The sequence below is a fragment of the Ictidomys tridecemlineatus genome, chromosome 14 (genome assembly GCF_052094955.1).
Source record: "Ictidomys tridecemlineatus isolate mIctTri1 chromosome 14, mIctTri1.hap1, whole genome shotgun sequence".
Classification (NCBI taxonomy): domain Eukaryota; kingdom Metazoa; phylum Chordata; class Mammalia; order Rodentia; family Sciuridae; genus Ictidomys; species Ictidomys tridecemlineatus.
Window position 1 is genome coordinate 12990073 of NC_135490.1, and position 25584 is coordinate 13015656.

General features: G+C 38.8%; 1 protein-coding gene and 1 non-coding gene across 3 annotated transcripts in view; one reads left to right on the forward strand and one right to left on the reverse strand.

Annotated features, from left to right (window-relative positions):
* Piwil2 (piwi like RNA-mediated gene silencing 2) overlaps positions 1 to 25584 on the reverse strand; it is a 58374-nt gene that overhangs the window by 16211 nt on the left and 16579 nt on the right. For both annotated transcript variants that reach the window (XM_040293084.2, XM_005329338.5), the window contains exons 11-20: positions 19575 to 19763; positions 18589 to 18673; positions 17864 to 17953; positions 16147 to 16287; positions 14754 to 14867; positions 13374 to 13562; positions 10902 to 11003; positions 9589 to 9705; positions 8995 to 9083; positions 7837 to 7942 (exon numbers count right to left, since the gene is read on the reverse strand). In XM_040293084.2, the coding sequence (XP_040149018.2) occupies positions 7837 to 7942; positions 8995 to 9083; positions 9589 to 9705; positions 10902 to 11003; positions 13374 to 13562; positions 14754 to 14867; positions 16147 to 16287; positions 17864 to 17953; positions 18589 to 18673; positions 19575 to 19763 (1222 nt within the window). The remainder of the gene's footprint in view (positions 1 to 7836; positions 7943 to 8994; positions 9084 to 9588; positions 9706 to 10901; positions 11004 to 13373; positions 13563 to 14753; positions 14868 to 16146; positions 16288 to 17863; positions 17954 to 18588; positions 18674 to 19574; positions 19764 to 25584) is intronic.
* On the forward strand, positions 16332 to 16403 carry Trnav-aac (transfer RNA valine (anticodon AAC)). The gene has a single exon. It is a non-coding gene; the product is annotated as a tRNA-Val (tRNA).

Genomic DNA, 25584 nt, shown 5'->3' on the forward strand with positions numbered 1-25584 from the left:
TGCTGTACTGGGGACTGAACCCAGGGGTACTTAACCACAGAGCCACATCCTTAGCCCTTTTTATTGTGAAACAGGGTCTCGCTAAGTTGATTAGAGTCTTGCTAAGTTGCTAAGGCTAGCCTCAAACTTGCGATTCTCCTGCCTCAGCCTCCCAGCTCACTGGAATTATAGGCATGTGTCATGATGCACAACAATTTCTTCTTAAAAAAAAAAATGGCAAACAATTCTGAGTGTCATGGCATGCACCTATAATCCCAGTGATTTTGGATTCTGAGGCAGGAGAATTCTAAGTTCAAGGCCATTCGGGCAATTAAGTGAGGCCCTTTCTCAAAATAAAATAAGAAGAGCTGCAGATACAGCTCAGTGGTAGAGCAGCCCTGGGTTCAATCCCCAGTACCCACATTCAACACACCAAAAATTGGTATGTAATTCACATGCCGTAAAATTTTAAAGTATACAATTTAGTAATTTTTCATATGTTCACAAAGTTATATATCTTTGTATGCCCACTAACACTATCTAATTTCATATTTTTTATTAACTGTATTTATAGATGGAGGGAGAACCCAGAATTTTTTAATTTGTTTTAATTAGATACACATGACAGTATAATGATCTTGACATATCATACATTTGAATTAGATGGGGTATAATTTCTCATTTTTCCATATTTTTATTACTCCTAAATTAATACTGTATCCATTAACAATTGATCTTCATTCTTGTTCCTATTCTTTGTTTTCTGCAAACCACTTATCTCCTTTTTGTCTCAATGGCTTTTAGATTTAAGTCACATACTACAACTCACCAAATTAAAGTATACAACTCAATTGTTTTCAATATATTCACATATATGTGTGACAACTACTACAATTCAATAACTGTTTTTACTTCAAAACATAAATCCACTGGGCATGGTGATGCACACCTATAATTGTAGCAATTTGGGAGGCTGAGGCAGGACGATCACAAATTTGAGGATAGCCTCCAGCAACTTTGTGAGGCCTTAAGCAATTTAGTGAGATCTTGTCTCAAAAATAAAAAAATACTAATAATAATTAAAAAGGGCTAGAGATTTAGCTCAGTGATAAAATGCTTATGGGTTCAATCAATTCCCAGTACCAAAAAAAAAAAAGTAACTCAACTCTAATGAGTGCCCTATCCATCATCCTGTCCCCTGGCCAGTACTGGGCAAGCACTAATTTACTTCCTGTCTTTATTCATACTTCCCTGTTCTGAACTCTTTATGAAGGAATCATGTAATTTGTGGCCTTTTGTGAATGGCTTCTTTCACTTAGCATGTTTGCAAGGTGCAAGAATCTGCCTGTTCATTTGTACTCTTTTTCTTGGCTTTCTTCCATTTAAAAACATTTCTTAATATTTTCCCCCTCTCAAATCTTGATACTTATATGGGTTTTTTGTTTGCTTTTTTGTTTTGTGGGACCAGGAATTGAAACCAGGGCCTTGTGCTGCTAGACAAGTGCTCTACCACTCAGATGCCCAGTCATATGCTCTTTTCCTTTAGTGGCTCTCTAGATAGCATGACATATTAATATGAGTTTCATTTCAGTTACTATCATTTTCAGTTCTAGAAATTCCTATTTTTCCCATAGTTTTCAATTCTTTTAAAAAATTCTTAATGTTGTCTTTTATCAGTTTGAAGATATTAAATATGTCATCTTTATTTTTATTTATTTTTTGAGATGGGGGGGGTCTCACTATGTTGCCAGACTGGACTTATACTTATAGTCCTCCTGCCTCAGCCTCCCAAGTAGCTAGGATTATGATGTGCTCCACTGGATCAGGCTTATAAAGTGTCTGATCAATTATATGAATACTCTGTGGGTCAGAACTGGCTATCTATTTTTTTTTCTTGGGTTTTGGTTCCTTTGTTTTCTCTACTTGTATCCCGGTTATTATTTACCAACTGCCAGAAATAATCCAATTAGCAAACAATCTGATGTCTAAAATGATGGGAACTCTCTCAGAAGATATATCTGTTCCTGGTAGATGGGGTGTATTTCTTCTAGTAGTTAAACTAGCAGTCAGAGTTCACCTTAGTCCATATTTAGGGAATGTAATGAGTCAGATTTGGTTTACCTATAGTTATTCTTTACTCTTAATTTGTAACATTTTGGATTCACAGCCCCCAAAGTGGGAATGTACACAGTGTGCTCCTTTTTGTGGGGTTGGGTAGGGCTCTAGGAATTGAATCCAGGGACACTTTACCACTGAGCTATATTTCCAGCCATTTTTTGACACAGGGTCTCACTAAGTTTGCTTAGAACTTTGATAAATTGCTGAGACTTGTCTCCAAATTGTGATTCTCCTGCTTTAGCCTCCCAAATTGCTTTGATTACAGGTTGTGTACCATGGCTCCCAGGAGTGTTTCTTTTTAAAAACTGAGTGCCCAAACAACCTATCTCCCACCCCTGGAGTCCTCCCAGGTACTGGAGACTGAACCCAAAGGCACTCTACCACTGAGCTACATCCCCAGCCCTTTTTATTTTTTCATTTCAAGATAGGGTCTCACTAAGTTGCTGAGGCCAGTCTTGATCTTGTGACACTCCTACCTCAGCCTCCAAAGTAGCTGGGATTATAGGTATGTACCACCATGCCTAGCTTCAAACATAATATTTTAATAGAAATAATAGAGGGGCTGGGGGTATAGCTCAGTGGTAGGAAGGTTGCCTAGTATGCGTAAGGTCCTGGGTTTGATCCCCAGCACTGTAAAAATAAAATAAATAAAAGCAAAGAAATTAATCTTAATATACACAATGTGGGGCCTTAAATAATGTTTTTCCTACAGAGATGATTTAGGTTTGTTTCTTCAAGATGCAAGGGGTATCAGCATTCTGACATACTGAGGAACACCAGTGCCCTGGATCATTCTATCCAAATCAAAGGTGAGTTACTATTTACTGTAATGTTCTATTTGCCTCTCATTCACCATTATTCCTAGGGTTTAGCCCTTCAGAACCCCAAACCAAAATGGTGTAGGTTCTCTAGTTCTATCACCCTTACTGGGTTTAAGAGGCTAGACACTGTCCCCCTAGAACACTGCTGGACTGACAAAAGGACTTTTAAGAAAGAATGGCAAAAAAGGGACCTCTATAAAAGCAACAACACTGGACACAATGGTCAAAAGCAACATTTTTAGGACTGTGGAAACCAACTACAGGGTTGCAACAATCCAAAGAGCATTTACTCAGGAAAACCAGGTAATCCTTGGTGAGAACAGAAAGCTCTGTAGGGTTTTAACTTGTCCCCTGGCCTTCCCCTTTCTTCAGCTCTACAGTTTTGACACCTGCAGTCTTGCCACCAGGGTAACTGTGAAAATCATCCAGCAATGAGTGGATGGGAGAAGTTATTCAAGATGTTTGAAGAAATCTCTCCAGACCCTACCTGATCATTAAGCTAACTAGTAAGGGACTTCAGTGGCTGCACATAGTTCAGTTTACAGAGATTACAGAGACCAAGAACAATCCACAACAGCAAGCAATCAATCATGCCCATGTAAGGGATCTCCAATAAACCTTTGGACACCTAAGGTCCAGGTAAGCAACCCTGGTGGCAATTCTCCTTGTGTCTTACCATACATTGGTGAGAGGAAACTAATGTGTCCTGACACCACAGGGAGAGAACCATGAAGTTCCTTCCATGTGCGTTACTTCTCCTGGACTCTTCCTATATACCTCTTCCCTTAGTTGACTTTAATGTGTATCCTTTTCCTATAATGAACCATGACCACGAGTATAACAACTTTCAGTGAGATCTAGAAATCCTTTCAGTGAATTATCAAAACTGAGCAGGGAACAATGTGAATTTGTAATTGGTGTCAGAAGTGAGAGAAATCCTGTTCTCCTTAACTTTACTGTTGGTCACTCAATTCCTACAACAACAATGAGATCTCTGAGATAAATACTTGTTAGAAAGGAACATAAAGTTAAGGAAATCAAAAACTAGAATGAAAAAACAATATAAAAACAGGAGATAAAAAATAAAAATTAGGACACTTTAATTTAGAAGATAAGAAAAACCAGATGAGAGGAAATCAAAGAAATAAATAGGAAATAATTTCATGAAACTATAAGCTTACTTTCAAGATTGAAAGGATTCAACAAATACTCAGTAAAACAAATGAAAAAACAACCATATCAAGGTATATCATGATATTTCAGAATGCCAAAAGTAAAAATAAGAGGGGAAAGGTCACATACAAAGAATAAGGAATAAATTGAAGACATAATAGCTAGGTGTGATGGCACATACCTGTAATCCCAGTGACTCTGGAGGCTGAGGCAGAAGAATGGCAAGTTTGAGGCTGATTTGGGCAACTTAGCAAGACCCTAAGCAAGTCAATGAGACTCTGCCTCTAAATAAATAAATAAATAAATAAATAAATGGTCTGGGGCTAGGGCTGAGGCTCAGTGGTGGAGTACCTGACTGGCAAGTGTGAGTCACTGGGTTCAATTCTCAGCACCACAAATAAATAAATAAAATAAAGGTCTATCAACAACTAAAAAAAAAATTAAAGAAATAAAATAAAAAGTGGGCTGGGCTTTAGCTCAGTAATAGACTGCTTGCCTTGCATGCATGAGGAACTGGGTTCTGTTCTCAGCACTGCATATAAATAAATAAAGGTCCATTGACAACCAAAAAAAATTTTTAAATCAAAAAATAAAGAAAGAGGGGCTGGGATTGTGGCTCAGCGGTAAAGCGCTGGTCTAGCACATGCGAGATCCTGGGTTCGATCCTTAGTACCATATAAAAATAAGTAAATAAAATAAAGGTATTGTTTCCAACCACTTCCAAAAAATAAAAAATGTTTAGGAAAAAAAAAGAAAGAGGAAAAAGACTTATTAACAGTAGAATCTAGAAAATGATGAAGCAATGTCTTCAAAATTCTAAAGAAATTAATTGCCAAACCCATAAATCTACATATTAATTGTCAATCAAGTATGTGGGTAAAATAAAAATATTTTTAGGCATCTAACTCTCAAAATGTTATGAGTAAGTTACTGGAAGAGTCATTCAAAAACAATAAAATAAACAATGAAATAAGCCAAGAAAGATAAAGATATCTGGCCAGGCACAGTGGCACATGCTTGTATCCCAGCTATTCAGGAGGCTGAGTCAGGAGGATCTCAAGTTTGAGGACAGCCTAAGCAACTTGGTGAGACCCTGTCTCAAAAATAAATAAATAAATACATACATAAGGTTGGGGATATACTTCGGTGGTAAAACACCCTGAGTTCAATCTCCACAAGGAAAAAAAAGACATTGAACACAAAGAGAGACAAAAGTAAGTCCCTAGATGGTGACAAGAACTCAAAAGGCCAATAAATAAACATGGAGTCAAGTACCTCCTATCTTGCTATAACAAAATGAAGGATTCTAGGAAGAAGCTCTCCATGAAAACAAGGGTATTAGATAGAGTATCAGGTGTGTTTAGAGTTAACAGGAAAAGTTTTAAATTGAGGAAAGAATAAATAATAAACATGAAGAAATTTGAAAAAGAAAAACAGGCAATCACTAATTCTAACAAAAACCCAAAATAAAAGAAAGGAATCATAGTCAAAATATATTATGTGATGGCTGTAATAATATCATGTACACTAAAAAACTACTTAACCAGGCTTGGTAATATAAGTAGATTGGGAAAGTTGAGGTAGAAGAAGGGAGCCATGTGCCAGTGCTGTAAGATCCCATTTTCTGTAGCAGAAAAACAATAGCTAATGTCTCAAACAGAAAAAAAAAATATACTGTTTAGGAGACTGGAGATACAAGCTAGATAAAAAATAACTAAGAAAGGTGAAAGTTGTTGCCAAGGGGTAGCAAGTGCCAATCATAATGGTGATGAAAATATGTAACAAGAGAACTACTTAAGAGGTGTTAGAACTTCTGGTGGCTACCATCGCTCTTAGGGGAGACAAAACTGGGGAGTCTGCAGGTGGTCAGAACCTTAAAATCTAGGAGTAAATTTGTTTTGAGGCAGCTCAGCTGAGTAATCAGGAGAAACTCTGGGAGACACAGGATCAAAATAGTTTCAATATAAAGATCTCTTCTGCTAGATACAGAAAAGCAGGAAAATGGCAAAAAGATGATGGTAAGGACTAGAGTCCAATGAAACATTATGATTCAGAGAATCCTGATATGACTATCTTTATTCTAGATTTAGAATAAACACTGATTAATTTCCTCTTTGACTTGGTTCAATGGGGTTTAATAAGTATTTCTTAAAGTTTATAATTCAAAAAAAGAAACAAAAATTAAAATAGTTATTTGACTTAGAACAGAGCTGTGTCACTAGAAATTCAATGTAATTCCCCTAGAAGAGTATCAGTTATATGCAAGGCCCTGCAAAGGATAGAAAAGTAAAATATTATGGCAGATTGTTCTTCAGAAATAGTCACAGCAGTATCTCTAGTTGCACACAATCTTCCAGAACCTTGCCTTCCCTCAAGTAAATGGTGGAATCTCTTTTCTACCCTTGAACCTGGGCAGGACTTTGTAACTAACTCAGTGTGTAGAACCCAGCAAAAGTGCCGTGGTACTGCCACAGTTGAGGCAATAAAAAGCAGCATGACCCCTACCTGGTTCTCTCCATCTCATGAAATGTCAATGCTTTGAATCCACCTACCATACTGAACAGGAAGGCAAATGACCACATGGAAAGACCATATCACAAGACTCACATGGGAAAAAAAAATGGAGTCCAGTGTTCCTGACCATGAATCTCATACATCCTTGTGGTATGGCAAGAAGTTTTAAGGTAACTTGTTACCTTGTTATATGCCACAAAGTTCTAAGGTAATGTGTTACACAGCCATCAATAGCCAAATAATTCTTAAAAAAAAAATTTAAGAGAGGTAAGTAAGCACACAAATAACTAAAATAAGTTAGCAGGATATGATAACTACTACACAAAATATAAACTAAGGATCTTGGGAGAGAAATATAAATCATTCTTGCTAAAAGATAAGAGCAGAGAGGGAGTGAGGGAAAATGGGAAAGGTTTGACAGGTAATCTTTGAGCGAGGTTCTCCAAGACAGAACTTTGAAGGAAAACAATAACAAGAAAAAGAAAGGTATAGTAGAACATGGTGACAAAGTAGCTTATTATATGGACCTTAGAGATAAAAATTCATCATCTAACATGTCAACAGTATCAAAATATTTACGGGACACTGTAGGAAACATTCTAGAAAGAGACAAATTGGAATTTGAGAAACTAACATCAATCACATGAAATAGTTAAACCTCTTGCTGTTTAACCTGTATGCAAAGGGCTAGGACCAACCCTAAGATTGAAAGGCACTTATCAGCGCTTCCTTTGATGTACAGGCCAAGACAAAAATCAGTACCTTGCTTGCTCACTGTCCCAGACTCAATATCAGCTTAATGACAGCAATTCTCCATGGTTAGCATTCTAGGAGTTAGAGTTCTAGGAGTAACATATAAGAAAGCTTTTGTCTTAAACCAAAATGAAAGAATCAGCACCTAATGATAGTCATAAAAAGCTGAGTAATTCATAAGCTGCTTTAATTGCTGAAATTTACCCCCAATTTCCCTGATAAGGGCATGAAAATTATGTCTGCAGGCATCAGGCTGACAACTAGGGAAATACTTATTACTTACCCAACCAAATTGAAGTTTTTGGCCCTTTGAGCTGAAAGGAAGAACTGTGAGCCGCTTGCTCCATTAACAAACAATGGTTCTTTTAGAAACTCACCTTTGGTGTGGGATCTCTCCCTCTATATCAGACCTCCTGTTCAAGAGTTCAGAGAGGTAGTCCTTAAAACCCAGAAACTTTAGGATTTCTGTTCTCCTCACCTCATAAAACTTCTTCAATGAGCCCACCAGGCACAGCTTCAGGCTGTCCACAATCTCCTGATGAGGCATCTGGAATACCACTCGAGAATACCACTTAGTGAGGGTGCTGGGTGGGTGGGTGGGCAGAGAGAGGGAGAGACAGAGAGAGGAGACAGTTAACAGACACTCACATAGGAAGGCATGGTCTGCATGTCACACACAGGTTTCTTTCTGAATTAAATCAACAAAATATCTAGTAAATGTATTTATGTCATTGAGAACATGGAGGATATGGGAAAATACATTTAAGCCCCATATAACATCAAAAATATAAAATTCTGACTATTTGCTACAAAACTGCTTCCAAGAGGAAAAAAAATAACCAACTACCTTGTAGTCATCATAAATAAACAGTGACACAACATACAATAAATTCTGTGTAGCAGCTCAAGAGAACTGGTTGAGATGTATTTGTTCTGATATAGGAAAATATCCAAAATATACATTTGAAGTGAAAAAAACACACTGAGAAATAATATGCACAGTAATATCCTATTTGTACAAATTACAGACATATGTGTATATATCATATATATAAACAATCACATGCCACATAATATTATTTCAGTCAAAGACAAATTGCATATATGACAGTGGGCCTTTAAAATGACACTGCCTAGTGATGATGTGGACAACTTAATTTGTGTAAGTACACTCTATGATGTTCACACAAACCAATATGACTGTATGTGTGTGTGTGGGTATACACACACACACACACATATGTGTGTATATCACATACATGTTAATGTATGTACAGAAGAGAATCTGAAAGCATGTATACATCAAACCGTGGTGGTGGCTGGTAAAAAAACAATGAGGAAGTGTCACATTCTCAATTTCTGCAGATACTGGGAATAAGCATATAAACAAGAACCACCTCATTTCTTGGGGGAGCCAACAAGACAAGGCACAGCCTGCACGCTCACAGGAGGCTGGGCTGCAGTGGGCAGCAAGCCTGGTAAAGAGGCTGCATAAACAAATGCCATAGAAGACAGAGGAGGGAGGAGGTTAGAACTATTCATATTATAAATACACGGGACTCCAAAACATATGCTGATTTACAACATCAGGCATCAAAATGAGATAACCAAATACAACAGAACCATTAGTACTTACAGATTGATGCTTGCAACGAAGCCAACCACAGAGCGCATGCCTCTGCTGGGGTCATGGTAAACATCCATCCCAATCACCATTAATTGTTTCTAATTTAGAAAACAAAAACAAAAAGAAAACCCAAATTCCAAGCAATCCATTGCTCCATCTTTAATTATTATCTGAACCCCAAAGAAACCTCTCTCTAGGTTTACTAATTAAAACAAATTCTGGGAAAGAAAGATAAAGACTTCCATCGATTTAACATGTTCTTGGGCTTTGCAGTAGAAACTGCTCAATTCTTTCTTTATAATAGACAAAAAGCCTCAGACTAGCAAAGGAGTGCAGCTATATTCTGGTGAACCATATTTAAGGACACTAAAAAGTGAATTTCATATAATTTTCGAGTATCATAAAATATTTATATTTTTTTCAGCATTTAAAAAATGTAAAAACCATTCTTAGCTCATGGACTGGTCAAAACAGACAGTGAACCATTTAGACTCCTGGTAGCACTGAGGGCAGAAAAGACAACCAGAGGAGAGCACTAGGAGAAGAGCTGGAGAGCACTCTTTGGAGAGTTGAACTGAGGGAAGACACCTCAGCAGCACTCACCAGAGGAATATCCACTCCCCACAGCTCGCCTCCCAATTTACAGTTAATCTGAAGTAAAATTTTCTGAGCCACACTGCGAAGCCTGGTGGGTTGACCAATGGTTCGGACATTGATAACCTATAGTGATAACAGATATGGGAAAGGCAGGACATTATCAAACTCTCAGAAATATGAATCATTTCCAAGTAAACACAGTTGTTCCTTTGTTCCAGAACCCCGAGAGTGCCAAACTCCACAACGCACAAGCCCATTATATGCAATGGCACAGGATGTGTACCTAACCTGCACACATCCTCCCATGTACTGTAAATCACCTCTATATGACTTACAATAATACAGTGTAATTGCCATATAAATACAGTGTAATTGTCATGTGAACAGTTGTTTCAGTTTATTGTTTAGGGAATAAGCACAAGGAAAAAATTATACATTTTTGGTACAGACACAACTTTCCTAAGTATTTTCAATCCATGGTGGGTTGAAATCCACTGATGCAGAGCCCACAGATATAGAGGACTGACTACACTACACTTAAGGAATTTGAGATAGCACACACACTATGTTTGGGTCTAATAATTCTAATTCTGGTATCTCTAGGCAAGTGTGTACATACATGAATATACACACATAACACAACAAAAAAAAACCTCAACAAATGAAAACTTTTGGGCTGGGGATGTGGCTCAAGCGGTAGTGTGCTTGCCTGGCATGCACAGGGCACTGGGTTCAATCCTCAACATAAAAATAAAAAATAAAGATATTGTGTTCACCTAAAACTAAAAAATAAATATTAAAAAAAAATGAAAACTTTCAAGAGCACCTGGTGCAGAGTGAAACTTTTTTGGGGTGGGTAGGAGTTTACTGAGGGTTGAACCCAGAGGTGTTTAACCACTGAGATATATCCCTGGTCCTTTATTTTTTATTTTATTTCATTGCTGAGGTTGGTCTTGAACTTGTGATCCTCATGTCTCAGCCTCCAGAGCTGCTCGGATTACGGGTATGCACCACCGTGCCGGCTCATGGTAAAACCTTTTTAAAACCCCACTCCCCACCAAGGAGAAACAGCCTTCTCCTCTCAAAGTGAAGCCTCCACTCTTAGAACTGATCAGGAAAAAAAAGAACTGAGCAGGAAGGTGTCCTTTTGAAACTACCTGCTCCTTGCCAGGTTACTCTCAACAGGGGACTCTTTTGGCCCAAGGCTCCAAGTAATGGCTTCCAATAGTTTTTATGGTCTTTTTGAACACATGCACTCATCTTCACAAACCTCAGAGGAGGCTGGGGCAGCTGCCTTGCCTCTTCTCCACTCTACTTACCTGTGAGGGCACTGGGGATTGCACACAGCACAGCTTCTTGATGGCCCCATAGAGATCATCACGTGTGCCCGTAATGATGCAAACAACCATTTGTATCTTCCCCTTGAAAAGATAAAGCATAAAGGATCAGGTTCCCAAACTCTCTAGGGACTTTCATAGGACTGAGTTTGCAAAGTCATAGGACCTTTAGGATGGACAAAGAACTAAAGGACAGAAAAAGGCTCTTGAATCTGAATTAACATTCATTTGGCTCAGGACTGCTCTTCATGGATGTGTAATGTTACTATTTACTATCTAGAGCTGGTCCTGATCACCAAAGATTTATTTACGAGGAGACTTTAGACCCTGGAAAAGGACCAGGTTTGAAAATATGCAAGGGTTCTATTACTTGCTGCTTTCAATTCCCTGTAATGTGGTTGACCACTCTCTGAGGAAATGTGAAATGCAATACTATAAGAAAGGTTCAGAGTCAAATGCAGAAGTAATGATGTTATTACCAAGTCCATAGTAGCTACTCTTCACTCTCTGGTTAGGGAGAGAGAGATAATGCCGATAGCATCCCTCCTGTCAGTATCTTCTATCCCTCACTGCTTTAGAGAGCCAAAGTTGAGAACAGGATCTTCTAAAGTATGCAGCACTCAAGAGAAACAAGGTTGCCAATGCCCTATGTCAGACACTGCTATACATCCAAAGCAGTGAAACATTGCTCCTGATCAAGACCACTATCTGAGTGTGGTGGTGCATGCCTGTAATCCAAGCAACTCAGAAGGCGGAGGCAGGATAATTGCAATTTACTGAGACCAGCCTCAGCAACTTAGTGAGACCCTGTTTCAAAATAAAATGTTAAAAAAAGGACTGGGAATATATCTTAAGTACAGTGTCCCTGGGTTCAATCCCTTGTACAAAACAACAACAACAACATTATCTATCTATCTACCTATCTATCTATCTATCTATCTCTATCTCTCGTCTCTCTCTCTCTCCTGTTAGGACAGAGAACAATGTAAACTTAGATTGCACACTGGGAGCCAATGGGCTGGACACAGCAAACAGATGTGTTTGTTTAGTATCTATTGTGATTTACAAGTTTTTTTTTCTTGATTTAAATACAGGGAGGTATATCTATATGCAAATCCTGAATTCTAACTTATACTGAAAAATGAATAATGAATCAATTTGGCAATGGTGAGCTTGTGTCTCTGGTCATAGGGATCACCCTCTTTAGTTACCACAGGTACCTCCTAGCCCTCTTCACTCACTGATGTTATTTATTATGCGGTCCCTGCACACATCTGATTTTGTGATCTCTCACAAAGAGAACAATAAAACCGAATGCCCCAAATATGAGAAAGAGACAGAGTACATGAGGTACATGTGGTGAGATTATGAATGGTACTCATATCACACTACATGAAAACTATTGGCTATGTGCTCTCACACAGAAACACAAGAAGTTCTGAAATAGGGAGTCGTGTACTAAACTGGGCTAGTCCTTTGAAAGCAGGGCAGAACTTATCACTAACCATGCTGGAGGGAGGCCATGGCAGAATATGACAAACATGGGAAGCTGGGAGGAAATTATGAAGGGAACACCCAAGATAGGACGTGAAAGCTGGGTGCCCTACCACACGCCTGTTAGTCCCAGCTACTTGGGAGGCTGATGTGGGAGGATAATTCGAGCCAAGGAATTTGAGGCCAACCTGGGAAACAGTGAAATCCTATCTCAAAATCAGAGAGAGAGAGAGAGAGAGAGAGAGAGAGAGAGAGAGATCATGAGACTATGATCTATGAATGACACACCAAGAGAAGTGGGTCACAACAAGAAAACTAGGATGTCAAATTAATCAAATTCTAGGACTGTTCTCATCAGAATAATTCAATTCGCCAGTCTTCAATTCAAGGGCAAATTACTTCCAAAAATCTTTCTTCTGCCTTTGTCCTCTCCCTAGTCTTCTTCCTGTATTTTGTTTACAAACAGATTAAGAGCAGGAAGATCTGGACAGCTGAATTGTGAGTGCTATGACCTGTTCAACTCCAGGGTTCCAGATCAGTTATGAGGACCCAGTCAATGGGCCCTCAGCCAAGTTCATCACCAGAGCAATTCAAGTCTTGAGCCAGACCAGACAGTGACAGCTCAGTACTGAATAGTGAAAGATGGCACCTGGCCCAAGTAGTTGTTTTCTGAGCACAACATGTTCTATAGATAATGAACTGAAGTCAAGTCAGCTATTCTCCTAGCCAAGTACGTGAGAAAAAGAACAGCAGAATGAGTGAGGGTGCCAACACAAAATGAGAGAAACAAAAATAACCAAAGGGCATTGAGAATACTTCCTCAGCTCAATACTTCATGTGCAACTCAGAGGTTCCGTGACATCATCAATAGCAAACTGTAATCAAGCATTGACAATTGAGTAATCAAGTATTTTAAAACAGAGATCCTATACATTTACTCAAATTAAGTTAATTTATTACCTCAACTCCCAGCATGGACTGAATGGTTCTGATATAGGTCTCTATTCGATCATCCTTCAGTTCGACCCAGGCCGGTGGGCTCATGCGCATACCAATGGGGCCAGCTATTTTCTCTAACATGTTAACCAGTTCTCTGGCCTGATCAATTGCTCTCTTTGGGTAAAAGAGTGCCCAGAAATGCATGGGGATCTAGGAACAACCACAAGCTGTTTTTAGTATTTCTTACAATTTAAAACATACCAAACTCACACTCAGGAGATTTTATTATAGAGAATAAATTACTTTCACTTACCCTGCTTTAAGTCCGGTCTTATCTAATTCCTACTAGCCACATGAATGTATAAGTAAACTCTGACATATTCTCACAGTGGAATACTATTCAAAAGATGTATACAACCACAATATAGATGAAATTTATGAATACAAGACTGAAAAATAGCCAGATATAAAAGAACATACATTCCATGATTCCATGTATATATGAAGTACAGAAAAACCCAAATGAATTGTACTTATACTGTGACTATATCAGGACAGTAGTTATTCTGAATGTGTGGGGAGGGTTCAAGGGTAGACTAACTGGGAGCATGGAGGGATGCCTGGAAAGTTCTGTTTCTTAACCCCTGGTGCTGATTACACAAGTTTAATTTAATTTGTGAAAATTCATCAAGCTATATACTTATAAGTGTGCTGCTTCTTTAAATACATTTCAATTAAAATCTCAAAAATTTTTAAATATAAATATTTTACACATGGCTACAAAGACCAGGCTGGTCAAAATACTTAGAAATAATTATAGGGCTGGGGATGTGGCTCAAGCGGTAGCGCGCTTGCCTGGCATGCATGCGGCCCGGGTTCGATCCTCAGCACCACATACCAACAAAGATGTTGTGTCCGCCGAGAACTAAAAAATAAATATTAAAAATTCTCTTCTCTCTCTCTCTCTCTCTCTCTCTCTCTCTCTCTCTCTCTCTCTCTCTCCTCTCTCACTCTCTCTAAATTAAAAAAAAAAGAAATAATTATATACCACTTTGTTATTTGATTCAAATAGCTAATGTGCCAGTTGCCTTGGTGGGGTACTGTTTTGACTTCTTTCAAGGATAAAAACACCTCCTGCCCTCAGTGAAAAAGAGGGAGAAAGGAGAAAGAAAGAAGGAAGAAAGGAGGAGAGTGGGCCATGAGCTGGCATAAGATGAATCACTATGGCAACAATTTCCTTCTCTATTTCCCATAACAACTCCTTCTCTGCTTTGTTTGAAGGACCCTTGTTTAATAGGGAATTTAGAATGGAATTCAGTGGTACTTTCTCTCATTTCTGTCTCCAAATTTCAGTATTCTGGGGATAATGGTTTTCTCTTTATCCCTTCAAAAATCACTTACAGTTAAGATGGAAAAGTCTCTGGTTACTTCCTTAATCCAGTTTAGGTCCTGAGATGTGATAAATGAAGTATTTCTTAAGTTAATTCTTTCCATTGGTAGAACACGTCCTTCAATCTAAACAGAATATAAAGTATTATGACTTTATTAAGCATTCATCTATGAACACTACATGGGAAAACACTGATTCTGATGACTCTGAGGCCTAGTCATCTCTACGTCATAGATTTGCCCCATTACAACTTTTGAGAATAGCAGAAAAAAAAAAAAAGCAGGAAAAAAAAGAGAGAATAGGGCTGGGGATGTGGCTCAGGCGGTAGCGCGCTCGCCTGGCGTGCGTGCGGCCCGGGTTCGATCCTCAGCACCACATACCAACAAAGATGTTGTGTCCGCCGAGAACTAAAAAATACATATTAAAAATTGTCTCTCTCTGTCTCTCTCTCTCTCCCCTCTCTCACCCTCTCTTTTTAAAAAAAAAAAAAAAAGAGAGAATAGCAGAAAAATGAAACTTCTATCAGCAAGAACCATGTCAATCGAAATCTGGACAAATGTGGGTAAAATGCTTATAGGTACTATTCTTTCATGAAAAGGGTTGGAAAACATTATCTCCTTAGAACCAGTGATAGAGGCATAAAATATAAAGTATTTTATGGGAAACTTAAAAAGAGAAAATTAAAGGCAAAATTTCTTAATAAGATAAAAAGAGGCAACACCCTCACCCTATTTAATTAATTTTTTTCAGGTTTGGGGATGCTGCTTCAGATTTGCCATGCTAGGAAAATGCTCTGCCACTGAATTACATCCTTAGTCCCTATTTAATTTTTTTAACTCAACCATTATCCTCATTTTACAGATATGGAAACAAAGAGATGCTAAGCAACTTGATCAAGACAACCAAGATGACAGGGATTAGAGCAACTCAGGCAAACCCAGATGGAAAAGGCCACCAGATAATTCCAGTACACAAGCTGGAGACCTTTTAGGTCTACAGAAGGAATAACAGTAGCATATTCAAGAAAACACAAATTAATTAATTCAGAAAAAACAACTTGGGGAATAAAAAAAGGAAACAGAAAGACATACAGAACTTTAATAATAATTTGGGTTGAAAAACTAAATTGAAGTAAGATGTCAGTGAATACTCATTCCTCTTGATGGCTATCTGACCAGAAATTATTAGCTTAGATCCCTTGAAAATACAGAGGGAAAAAAAATCTGTAAATGATACTAGCATAATTTAAGGAAATTTAAGTACCATCTAATGAAAAAAAAAAAAGGTATAAGAATAAAGCAAAAACTCCACAATGAAGTCAAACGAGGAGGCTGTCAGCTGGCCTCACACAGCTCTAGAACCTCGGCTGATTCTGTTCCTGCACCTTCACATCTTCTGGTTTACCTTGTGCACATCCTTTTGTAGACAGAGGCCCCAACGTGTCAGTTCGTTGTTGGCCGTCTCATTCTTTGAAATTCTCTGTAGTAAGCATTCTAAAGCATTATGGTGCTGTTTGGGGCTCAGGTTGATCTGCTGGGTCAAATCCTAAATAGAAGTAAAATGGAGATAATAAATTAAAGTATTGGGCTGGGGGTGTGGCTCAGAGGTAGCGCATTTGCCTAACATGTACAAGGCCCTGGGTTCAATCCCCAGCACTGCCACACACACACACAAAATGTAAATATTAATTTATCTTATATGAAGTTAGATATACAAACCCAAATGTGTCTGAAATATTTCCATAAACCTCTTTAGGTTTGGGGATGCTGTTTCAGATTTGCCACACTAGGAAAATGCTTTACCACTGAATTACATCCTTAGTCCCTATTTAATTTTTTTAACTCAGCAGAAATTTTCAAATATCATGGAGGACTTTTGTAAATCTTTCTCAGAAACGTGAAAAAGGTATACGTTAAAACTTGAATAATAAAAGAATTTTAAAGGTTACTGACTTTTTCTTATGAGATCTAAATCTTTTAGCTTCCTCAAAGCTTGTTCTAAATTTAGAAATTCCAAACAGAGTCTATGAAAAAAGACTCAAGCAAAAAGGACTTGAGTACACCTATTTAAAATTTGAGAAAAGTCAGAGGAAAAAACATATGCCAGCGTCTAGCCATACACAACAAAAGAGCAAACCACATTCAGTCTTACACTTTGTCACACTATACTAGCCATTTGATGTCAGCACGAGGCACTTGTTGCCCAGAACTTGCCACAGTGTTGACCCATATGGATGCCTGCTAAATACTTTTATTGAGTAATATCTAGCAAGTGTATATGAAGATTCTGAATCATGTGAGTTCTTTATTTGTTCTTTTTGGACTAATGAGTTGTACAGCTGCTGTGCAGAACAACAGCTATGGGGCTATCTAGATAGCTCTGTGATCATAAAGTCATTAGGTAACTAGCAGTTGTAAAGAAAGGGCCTTGACCTACATAATCATTGAAGAAGGTAACAGAGAAGAAAGAAATCTTCCACGGGAATATTCAGCTTCACTCCAAGATCTTTAGGATACTAATAAAAATTTGACTTGGCATTTAAGTCCAGGACAGGCAAGGAAAGCAAGACAGCAGAGTAGCTCAAGCATGGACCCTAGAGTGGCAGGCAGCGGATGGAAGCTCAGCCACATACTGCCTGGGAGGGGCACTGTCCCTACCTCTGCTTCTCAGCTAGTTCTGGCTAGCTCACAGTCCCAGCACCTCACAGCCCTGTGAGACAAATGTCTATATTCATCTTCTCACTGACTTTTTGCTTGTCTCCATACCTTCAAACAATCGGAAGGCATGCTATTATCTTTTAGTTCTCTCCAGAGCCTCATGTGCAGTCACATCACCCATCATCCATATCTTCAGGATGGAGACAGGGCTGTTTAACTTTGAAATTCAGTCCCTCTGCTGACCTAATTACCTCAAAAGGAAGCTGTGACATGCTTTTCCACATCAGTGGGGGAAGAGTCACAGATCCTGTTTCTGACAGAGGAGTTTGAAAGAAAGGGCTTGCCCAGGTGACAACACAAGCCACAGTGAGAGCCAGAATCTGGTCCAGTTCTAAGTCAAACTGCTAGCTCAGGTGACCACTCAACACAGGAGGAGTTTTTCCCTGGAAACAGTAGATGCCAACCTTCATGGCTCTGAAGTCCTTCTTCATCTTCTCTGGGATCCCAGTCATGAAGGAAAGCTCGGGCAACAGGAGGATTTCGCCTTTTAGCAGCTTTGGAGAGAGAACAGAGAGGGAGGGCAGCAGTGAAGGAGGCTGGCGACACCCTGGCCCAAGGAAGCATGGCCAGGCCACAGCTTACACTGAGGAGCAAATCATGTCACCGGTTGTCCCCTCAGTCACAATACAAACAGCCTGCTATAGAAGGTAAAAGGAAAAATAATGAAACTGTCAAAAAAAGAGGGAAACCTAGAAAAACAAAACATACTTTTCTGCCTGGCCTCAAAACAATGGGAAGACAACCCATCAAGCTGTGTGCCTCTCTTTCCTTTCATCCTGATCCTCCTATTTAAGGCAGAGAGTCAGGTGACAGGGCACTCTCCTCCCCCCAGGGCCCTACCCCCCTTAAACATACTTTCCCTCCTGGATCCAGAGGTTTTAATGTCTAACAGGACATCCGCCTTACCGCTTTTATCTAAATTGTTTATGTGGATATTTAGCTCCTCCTTGTGGGGACTTTAAGAGCAAATCCTACCAGTGTGATGCAGCAACTCTTGCCAGATGAGACCAAAAACCTTGCCCAGCTTCCCCACCACACAGTAACCACAGCTCCACAGCTCCCTTGAGGCTTGGGGTATGATACAAGCAGCCACCTTGCCCTTGAAGTGTAAGTTAGGCAATACACTCACCGTCCCGTGGTTATTCTGTCTCTCGCTGGGCCTGTGAATCAGCAGCGGCTGGTCTTCTTCCTTAATTGTGATTCCATAGTTTTTGCTAGAGCAGGGACAAGGCAGAAAAATTTTCAGGAGTGACATCGATATTCTTACAGCAACACACACTGAGTCTCTGTCTCTTACCAGGATCGAGGCTTATAATTCACATAAAACCCTTGTGTCAAGAATCCATTGAAAAAGGATAATGGACAAAGTAGGCTTGAGTCACAATGCAATTAAAGAGGAGAACTAAGGCTAATGTCCAAGAAAGAAATATGTTAACAACTTCCTCAGGCTAATGGGCTCAGGCAACTTTTTTTAGGTGAAAAGTTAGTTGAATAATTAAGGACTGGAATTTAATGTCTCCAACCAGGCTAAAATTCTAATAAAACCAGGTAAGGAAATACAATTAATTTATGTAGTAATTTCCCAAAGTATTAAAAGAATGGAAACTGTCAGGACAGCACATTCAGGTCAACCCCATAAACAAGCTCACTGGATCTTAGGTATGCTACCAATCCCATTTTTTTTTCCATTTCAGAGCAGGTTTTTATTTTTATTTTTATTTGTTTTAATTAGTTATACATGACAGCAGAATACATTTAGTTTCATTGTACATAAATGGAGTACAACTTTTCATTTCTCTGGTTTTACATGATGTAGAGTTGTACCATTTGTGCAATCATACTTGTACCTAGGGTACTGATGTCCTTCTCATTCTACCATCTTTCCTACCCCCATCCCCATTCTCCTTCCTCCCCTTTGCCCAATTCATAGTTCCTCCATTCATTCCATGACCTTTCCCCCATTATGGATCAGCATCCACTTATCAAAGAGAATATTCAACCTTTGGTTTTTTGCCAAATTCATTATTTTAATAATGAAGTTGAATGTTATTATGGAACTCAATATCCTCTAAACCCCACCCCACCCTTGGACCAAATCCAATCTCTTCTTTCTACCTGTAGTATTCCAGGAATGTGATTTCCTTCCCATCAGACATTGTGAAGCTATCTTTTGGAGTCTTATTCCAATCTACATCATCAATACGATAGGTCCGATTGTTGTATCGGGTGATAACGATATTGCCAACCAGAAGCTTACTGCACTCGTCTTGAAAGTTTTCCTTGCTCTGCTGATACATGGCATGCCTTTGGAAAGAGGTAAGGGACTTTTGGATCACGTTTGCACAGACAGGGTAATATGAAAGGCACAGAGTACACAAGTAAGTAATTTAGGGACCTAGTGATCTCATTATAGCTCTATGACACCAGAGGGCCCCGGTTGTGTCTTTCAAGAGAGGGACTCTTGCCTTTCTCCTTTTTAATATTAACACACACACACACACACACACACACACACACACACACACCAAAAAAAAGATAATGAAAAGATAAAAATCATATTAAAAGCAACAACAAATTAAAATTCACTGTATTCTGTAACATAAGGTACTTATATCACAAAACAATTATTTTGCATTATCACTAGGATAAAGTATGCAAACAGGACAAGAAAATCATTCCTTAAGCCACACATGCCTTTCCTAGTTGAAGAAAGAAATTATAATACAAAGTACTCATCACAAGGCAAGCATTGATACTGGCATTAAAGATCCAGAGGTAAGTCAGATACAGTGGCACACACCTATGATCCCAGCAGCTCAGGAAGCTAAGGCAGGAGGATCCCGAGTTCAGAGCCAGCCTCAGCAATTTTGCCTTAGTTCCAAGGCACTAAGGAACTTAGGGAGACCCTGTCTCAAAATAGCAAGGGCTGGAGATGTGGTTAAGTGCCCCTGGGTTCAATCCCCTGTACAAAAAAACAAAAACAAAACAAAACAAAACAAAAAAACAGTGATGAGAAGACCTTAGATAGACAAATGTCCTCTTGAGTGACCCATATAGCAAGACTATGACCAAGGCAGCACAGGAAACTCACAGATGCCACATGTAAAGGCACTTGGGGAAGTTGAGCAACATTTACAGAAGGAGCTACTGAGAGGAGAAAAGTGCCACACAAATGGCTGGGACAGAGATATCAGCAACTCTCCAGGCAGAGGAAGGGTGGCAGACAATCAGGTTTGGGGATGGGGTGGAAGTGGGACTTTACCCTGTGGCTAGTGTCACTCATGATATATTCTTCACGAACTATAGTCTCTGAGAGGTTGATTGGGGGTGGGGGCGGTGTCCACAATCAGAAAGTTGAGGCCTCCTGCATCTTATAACGCCTTTTACAGATGCACAGCGTCCATTACCACATCAGGACTTGCAGAAACACACTGAGTCTATTTTCCTCCAATTTACTGAACCACAGATTCCTCCCCAACCTTTTAATTTTCACCTCAGAATATTTACTGCTATTCTGGGTAATGAGTATTCTACAGAACCTGCCTTAAGAAAGCCTGCAGTAAATGAAAAACCTCAGAGATTTCAACACCAACTCCAGACTCGGGAGCCAACTGTACAGATTCAAAGCTCGGCTCTGCTACTTACTAGCTGTTAAGAATTTTTTTTTTTTTTTTTTTTTTTTTTTTGGTACCAGGGATTGAATTCAGGGACACTTAACAACTGAGCCACATCCCCAGTCCTTTTTTGTATTTTATATAGAGACAAAGTTTCGCTAAATTGCTGAAGGCCTTGCTAAACTGCTGAGACTGTCTTTGAACTTGCAATCCTCCTGTCTCAGACTCCCAAACCACCGGGATTACAGGCATGCGGCACAACACCCAGCTTAGTTTGTGAGACTTTGAACAAGTTATTTAATCTCTTTATGCCTCAGTTTCCTCCTGTGGCATCAGTACAAGCACCTAACTCATGCTCTTGAGAGAACAAAATGACTCTATAAATATAAAACACTCAGATCTGTGCCTATCAAAATAATAAAACTGAATGTTTGCAAACATTATCATTGCTATGAGTACCGTTAGTGCTTAATACACATCAGATACAGTATGTGTGTGCTCAATGTTTTAAATGAATGGATTATTAGAAAGAGTTAACAAGGCCCACCAAAATGTACGGCCTTTTTATCTCAGTTTGAATACACAGACTGGTAAAGACAGTTCAGAACAGACATGTAATTAGGAAAGTCAGAAGCAACTACTATTATAGAGGTCACATTTAAACAATTTTCAAGTTATAATTTATTCTCATAGCCCTGTGATAATTTTCATTTTCTCTCACCAAATCCCTTTCCCCTGACTATAGAAAATGGATGCTAAATTTGGAAGACTTCAAGAAAATGCTAAAAATGAATTGAAGATTACAGAAAATAAGAAATATAGGCCCATATCTTGTGATTCCAATATCAAATATTAGAGAATAAAAAACCACTGACTTTGCACCTATCTTACTTTTCTTTTCTTTTTTTTTTAATATTTTATTTTATTTTTTTTTTAGTTTCCGGCAGACACATCTTTGTATGTGGTGCTGAGAATCGAACCCAGGCCGCACGCATGCCAGGCGAGCACGCTACCGCTTGAGCCACATCCCCAGCCCCTTACTTTTAATTCTTAAAAAAAAAAAAAAATTAACTATTTTTTTTTGGCAAAATGTTATTTGCTTAAATATTTTCATTCATTTACACACACACACACACACACACACACGTTTTAAAGTAAGATAAATATTTAAAACAGACATACTTGGGAATTACTGCATAATAGGCACAGTTTCTATTTAAGATGATGAAAAAGTCCTAGAGATACAGAGTGAGGATAGTGGTCCAGCATTATAAATGCACTTAATGCCACTAAGTTATCTCTACTAAAGTAGAGAAGTGCTTCTGACCTTGCACTTCTATTTTTTGTTTATTTGTTTTTGTTTTGGTGCTGGGGATTGAACCCCAGACCTTGTGCATGCCAGGCAAGCACCCTACCATTGAGCCACACCCTCAGCCCTAAGTTATCATTTTGAAATGGTTGAAATGGTGATTTTTGTGCTAAAATAGTAAATGTTATATATATAACATAGAATTTAAAGCAATTTTAAAACATATAGTAGGGTTAGGGGTGTGGCCCAGTGGTATAGCACTTGCCTAGCATGCATGAGGCTCTGGGGTTGAACCCCAGCATCCACTCCCCAGGCCAAAAAAGAAAAAAAATCACAGCAATTTTATTTTGGTTTGTTTTTTTTAACCTCTTATGATCCTCCCCCACCTTAATTTTTTTTCTTTCATTCTTTTTTTTTTTTTGGTACTGGAGATTGAATATAGGGTGCTGAACCTCTAAGCCACATCCTCAGCCCTTTTTATATTTTTTGAGACAGGGTCTTGCTAAGTTGCTTAGGCTTTGCTAAATTTCTGAGATTGGTCCTGAACTTGCCATCATCCTGCCTCAGCCTCCCAAATTGCTGGGATTATAGGTGTGCACTACCACCTCAACAATTTTAAAATGTTTAAAAACAGGTATCATTGACAAAAACTAATTTTTTCAAAAATGATCAAATGACATAGTATGTGTAACTTGTTAAAAACGCTTTCTAGGTCATGCACTATGATTTATTTTTCCTGCCTACAGTTGATCTGGGCACAGTGGTGAACACCTATAATCCCAGCAACTGGGGAAGCTGAAGCAGGAGAATTGCCATGTTTGAGGCCACTGCAGACAAGTTAGTGAGACCACATGTCAAAATAAAATAAAAAGAAGGGCTGGGGATGAAACTCAGAGATAGAATGTTTTTAATCCATTCCCCAGTACCAGAAAAAACAACAACAGAAAAAAACCATGAGGGGTTGGGATTGTGGCTCAGCAGTAGAGTGCTTGCCTGGCACATGCAAGGCCCTAGGTTCAATTCTCAGCACACATAAAAATAAAATAAAGATATTGTGTCCAACTACAACAAAAAAAATGATATATATTAAAGAACAGACATCTAAGTTGAAAAAAATTAATTAGAGGGACAGGTATTCAAACACACATCATACACAGAGACAGGTGGTAAAGCTAACTACTCTCTAAAAATGATATTTTAGAGATTTTATTTCAGAACCTTTTATGAATTTTGGCTTCCTGTTTATACCATGTTGATCAACAGTACATATGGTTTCATGTTTATTTTTGTTCTGAAGTACTGGGGAGTGAACCCAGAGCCTCATGCATGCTAGGCAAGCATTCTACCACTAAGCTATACCCTCAAGCCCGGTATTCACTTTTTCCCCCTGGACCTAATGAACAAGGCCACTGTTCATTACATTTTTTATTTTTTCTCGTTAGAGATACATGAGTATATTTAAACATATCATTTATACATGGAGTATAACTTTTCTAGTTAGGATTCCATTCCCCTTTTCTCTCTCTCTCTCTCTCATTTTTTTTTTTTTTTTAGCATGCATGAAGCCCTGGGTTCAATGCTCAGCAACAACAAAAAATTCAGGAGTTCTAGCCAATGCAGTATTCAGGGGGAAATTATAGTTTTAAATTACCTAAGAACCTACCTCAGACATTTATGACAAAAGTGTCAAGGTAAATTAGTAAGGATACTCAAGTTGGAAGTACATTAGACCAGAACACAAACTGCTAACATTTGGTCAAATTCATGAGAGCAGTCCAATCTTGTCAAAATTTGCAAAAGGTGTTTATTCAGTCCATATTCCGTGGTCAATGACAGTTGAGTTACTGATCTCACAGCCCCTTCCTATCTGAGGCTGGACTCTGAGATAGAGTTCTCAAATTCCTGGATGACCTTAGTACTTTTCTTTTTTCAGGGGAGAGGGAGTACTAGGGATTGAACTCAGGGACTCAAGGGCACTCAACCACTGAGCCATGTCCCCAGCCCTATTTTATATTTTATTTAGAGACAAGGTCTCACCAAGTTGCTTAGCACCTTACTGATGCTGAGGCTGGCTTTGAATCCGTGATCTTCCAGAGCCTCTGGGATTACAGGCATATGCCACTATGCCTATGCTTTTCTTTCTTGTTCAGCATGAGTTTGCCTAAGTCAAAGTCTGGACCTCATCCTGGAAAAAGGTCTGCTTCTTATATCAACGTATACTACAACCCTAACTCTTGCACTCTCCTTTGTACTTATAAAAAACATTGTGACTTAAAATTACAATGACCACAGTAAAACATATTGGCATGTACCTGTACTTAGCAATTGGGAGCTGAAACAAGAAGATCTTTTTTTTTAATATTTATTTTTTAGTTGTAGTTGGACACAATATCTTTATTTTTATGTGGTGCTGAGGATCAAACCCAGGGCCTCACATATGCTAGGCAGCGCTCTACCACTGAGCCACAACCCCAGCCCACAAGAGGATCTTTTGAGGCCAGGATTTTGAGACCAGTCTGGACAACATGATGAGACCTTATTGTTGTTTTAAAATTACAGTGGTCTAAGCACACATGGGACATTCACAAGGTTTTGTTTCTTGTAAATGTCCCATGTGTGCTTAGGTTTCTTCTTTTTCTTCTGTTTTGTTTCTTGTGAATATCCCATGTGTGCTTGTGTTTCTTCTTTTTCTTCTGTGCTAATTCCCCTTCTGCTTTAGGAACAATCTGGTATTTCTCAGTGTGGATCCCTGTGTGGCTTGGGAAGCCCATATACAGGTTAATCCTACTAAGAGCTGTTAAGTGCAGAGGCTTTGCTCAATGACCAGAGAAAGTACATCTAACCCCTTACATTCAATTTTACTTTCTGTATTATGAAGCATGTGCACCAAAGATTGGCTTTGAGGGCCATCAACCCTATGTCCAGCCCCACCATGTGTCCTGGAAACACTTATAAACTCCACCAATTGTAAGGCTAGAATGGGACATATTGTTTTTTTACAGTGACACTGTTCAGCCAGGCAACTGCCTATAATCTCTGCAACTAAAGGCAGGAAAATCACAAGTTCAATGCAGCCTCAGAAACAAAGTGAGACCCTGTCTCAAAATAAAAATAAGGCCTGCGATAAAGTTCAGGTGTAAAGTGCTCCTAGGTTCAATCCAAAGAATCACACACGCACAAAAAAAGTAAATAAAGCGACAGT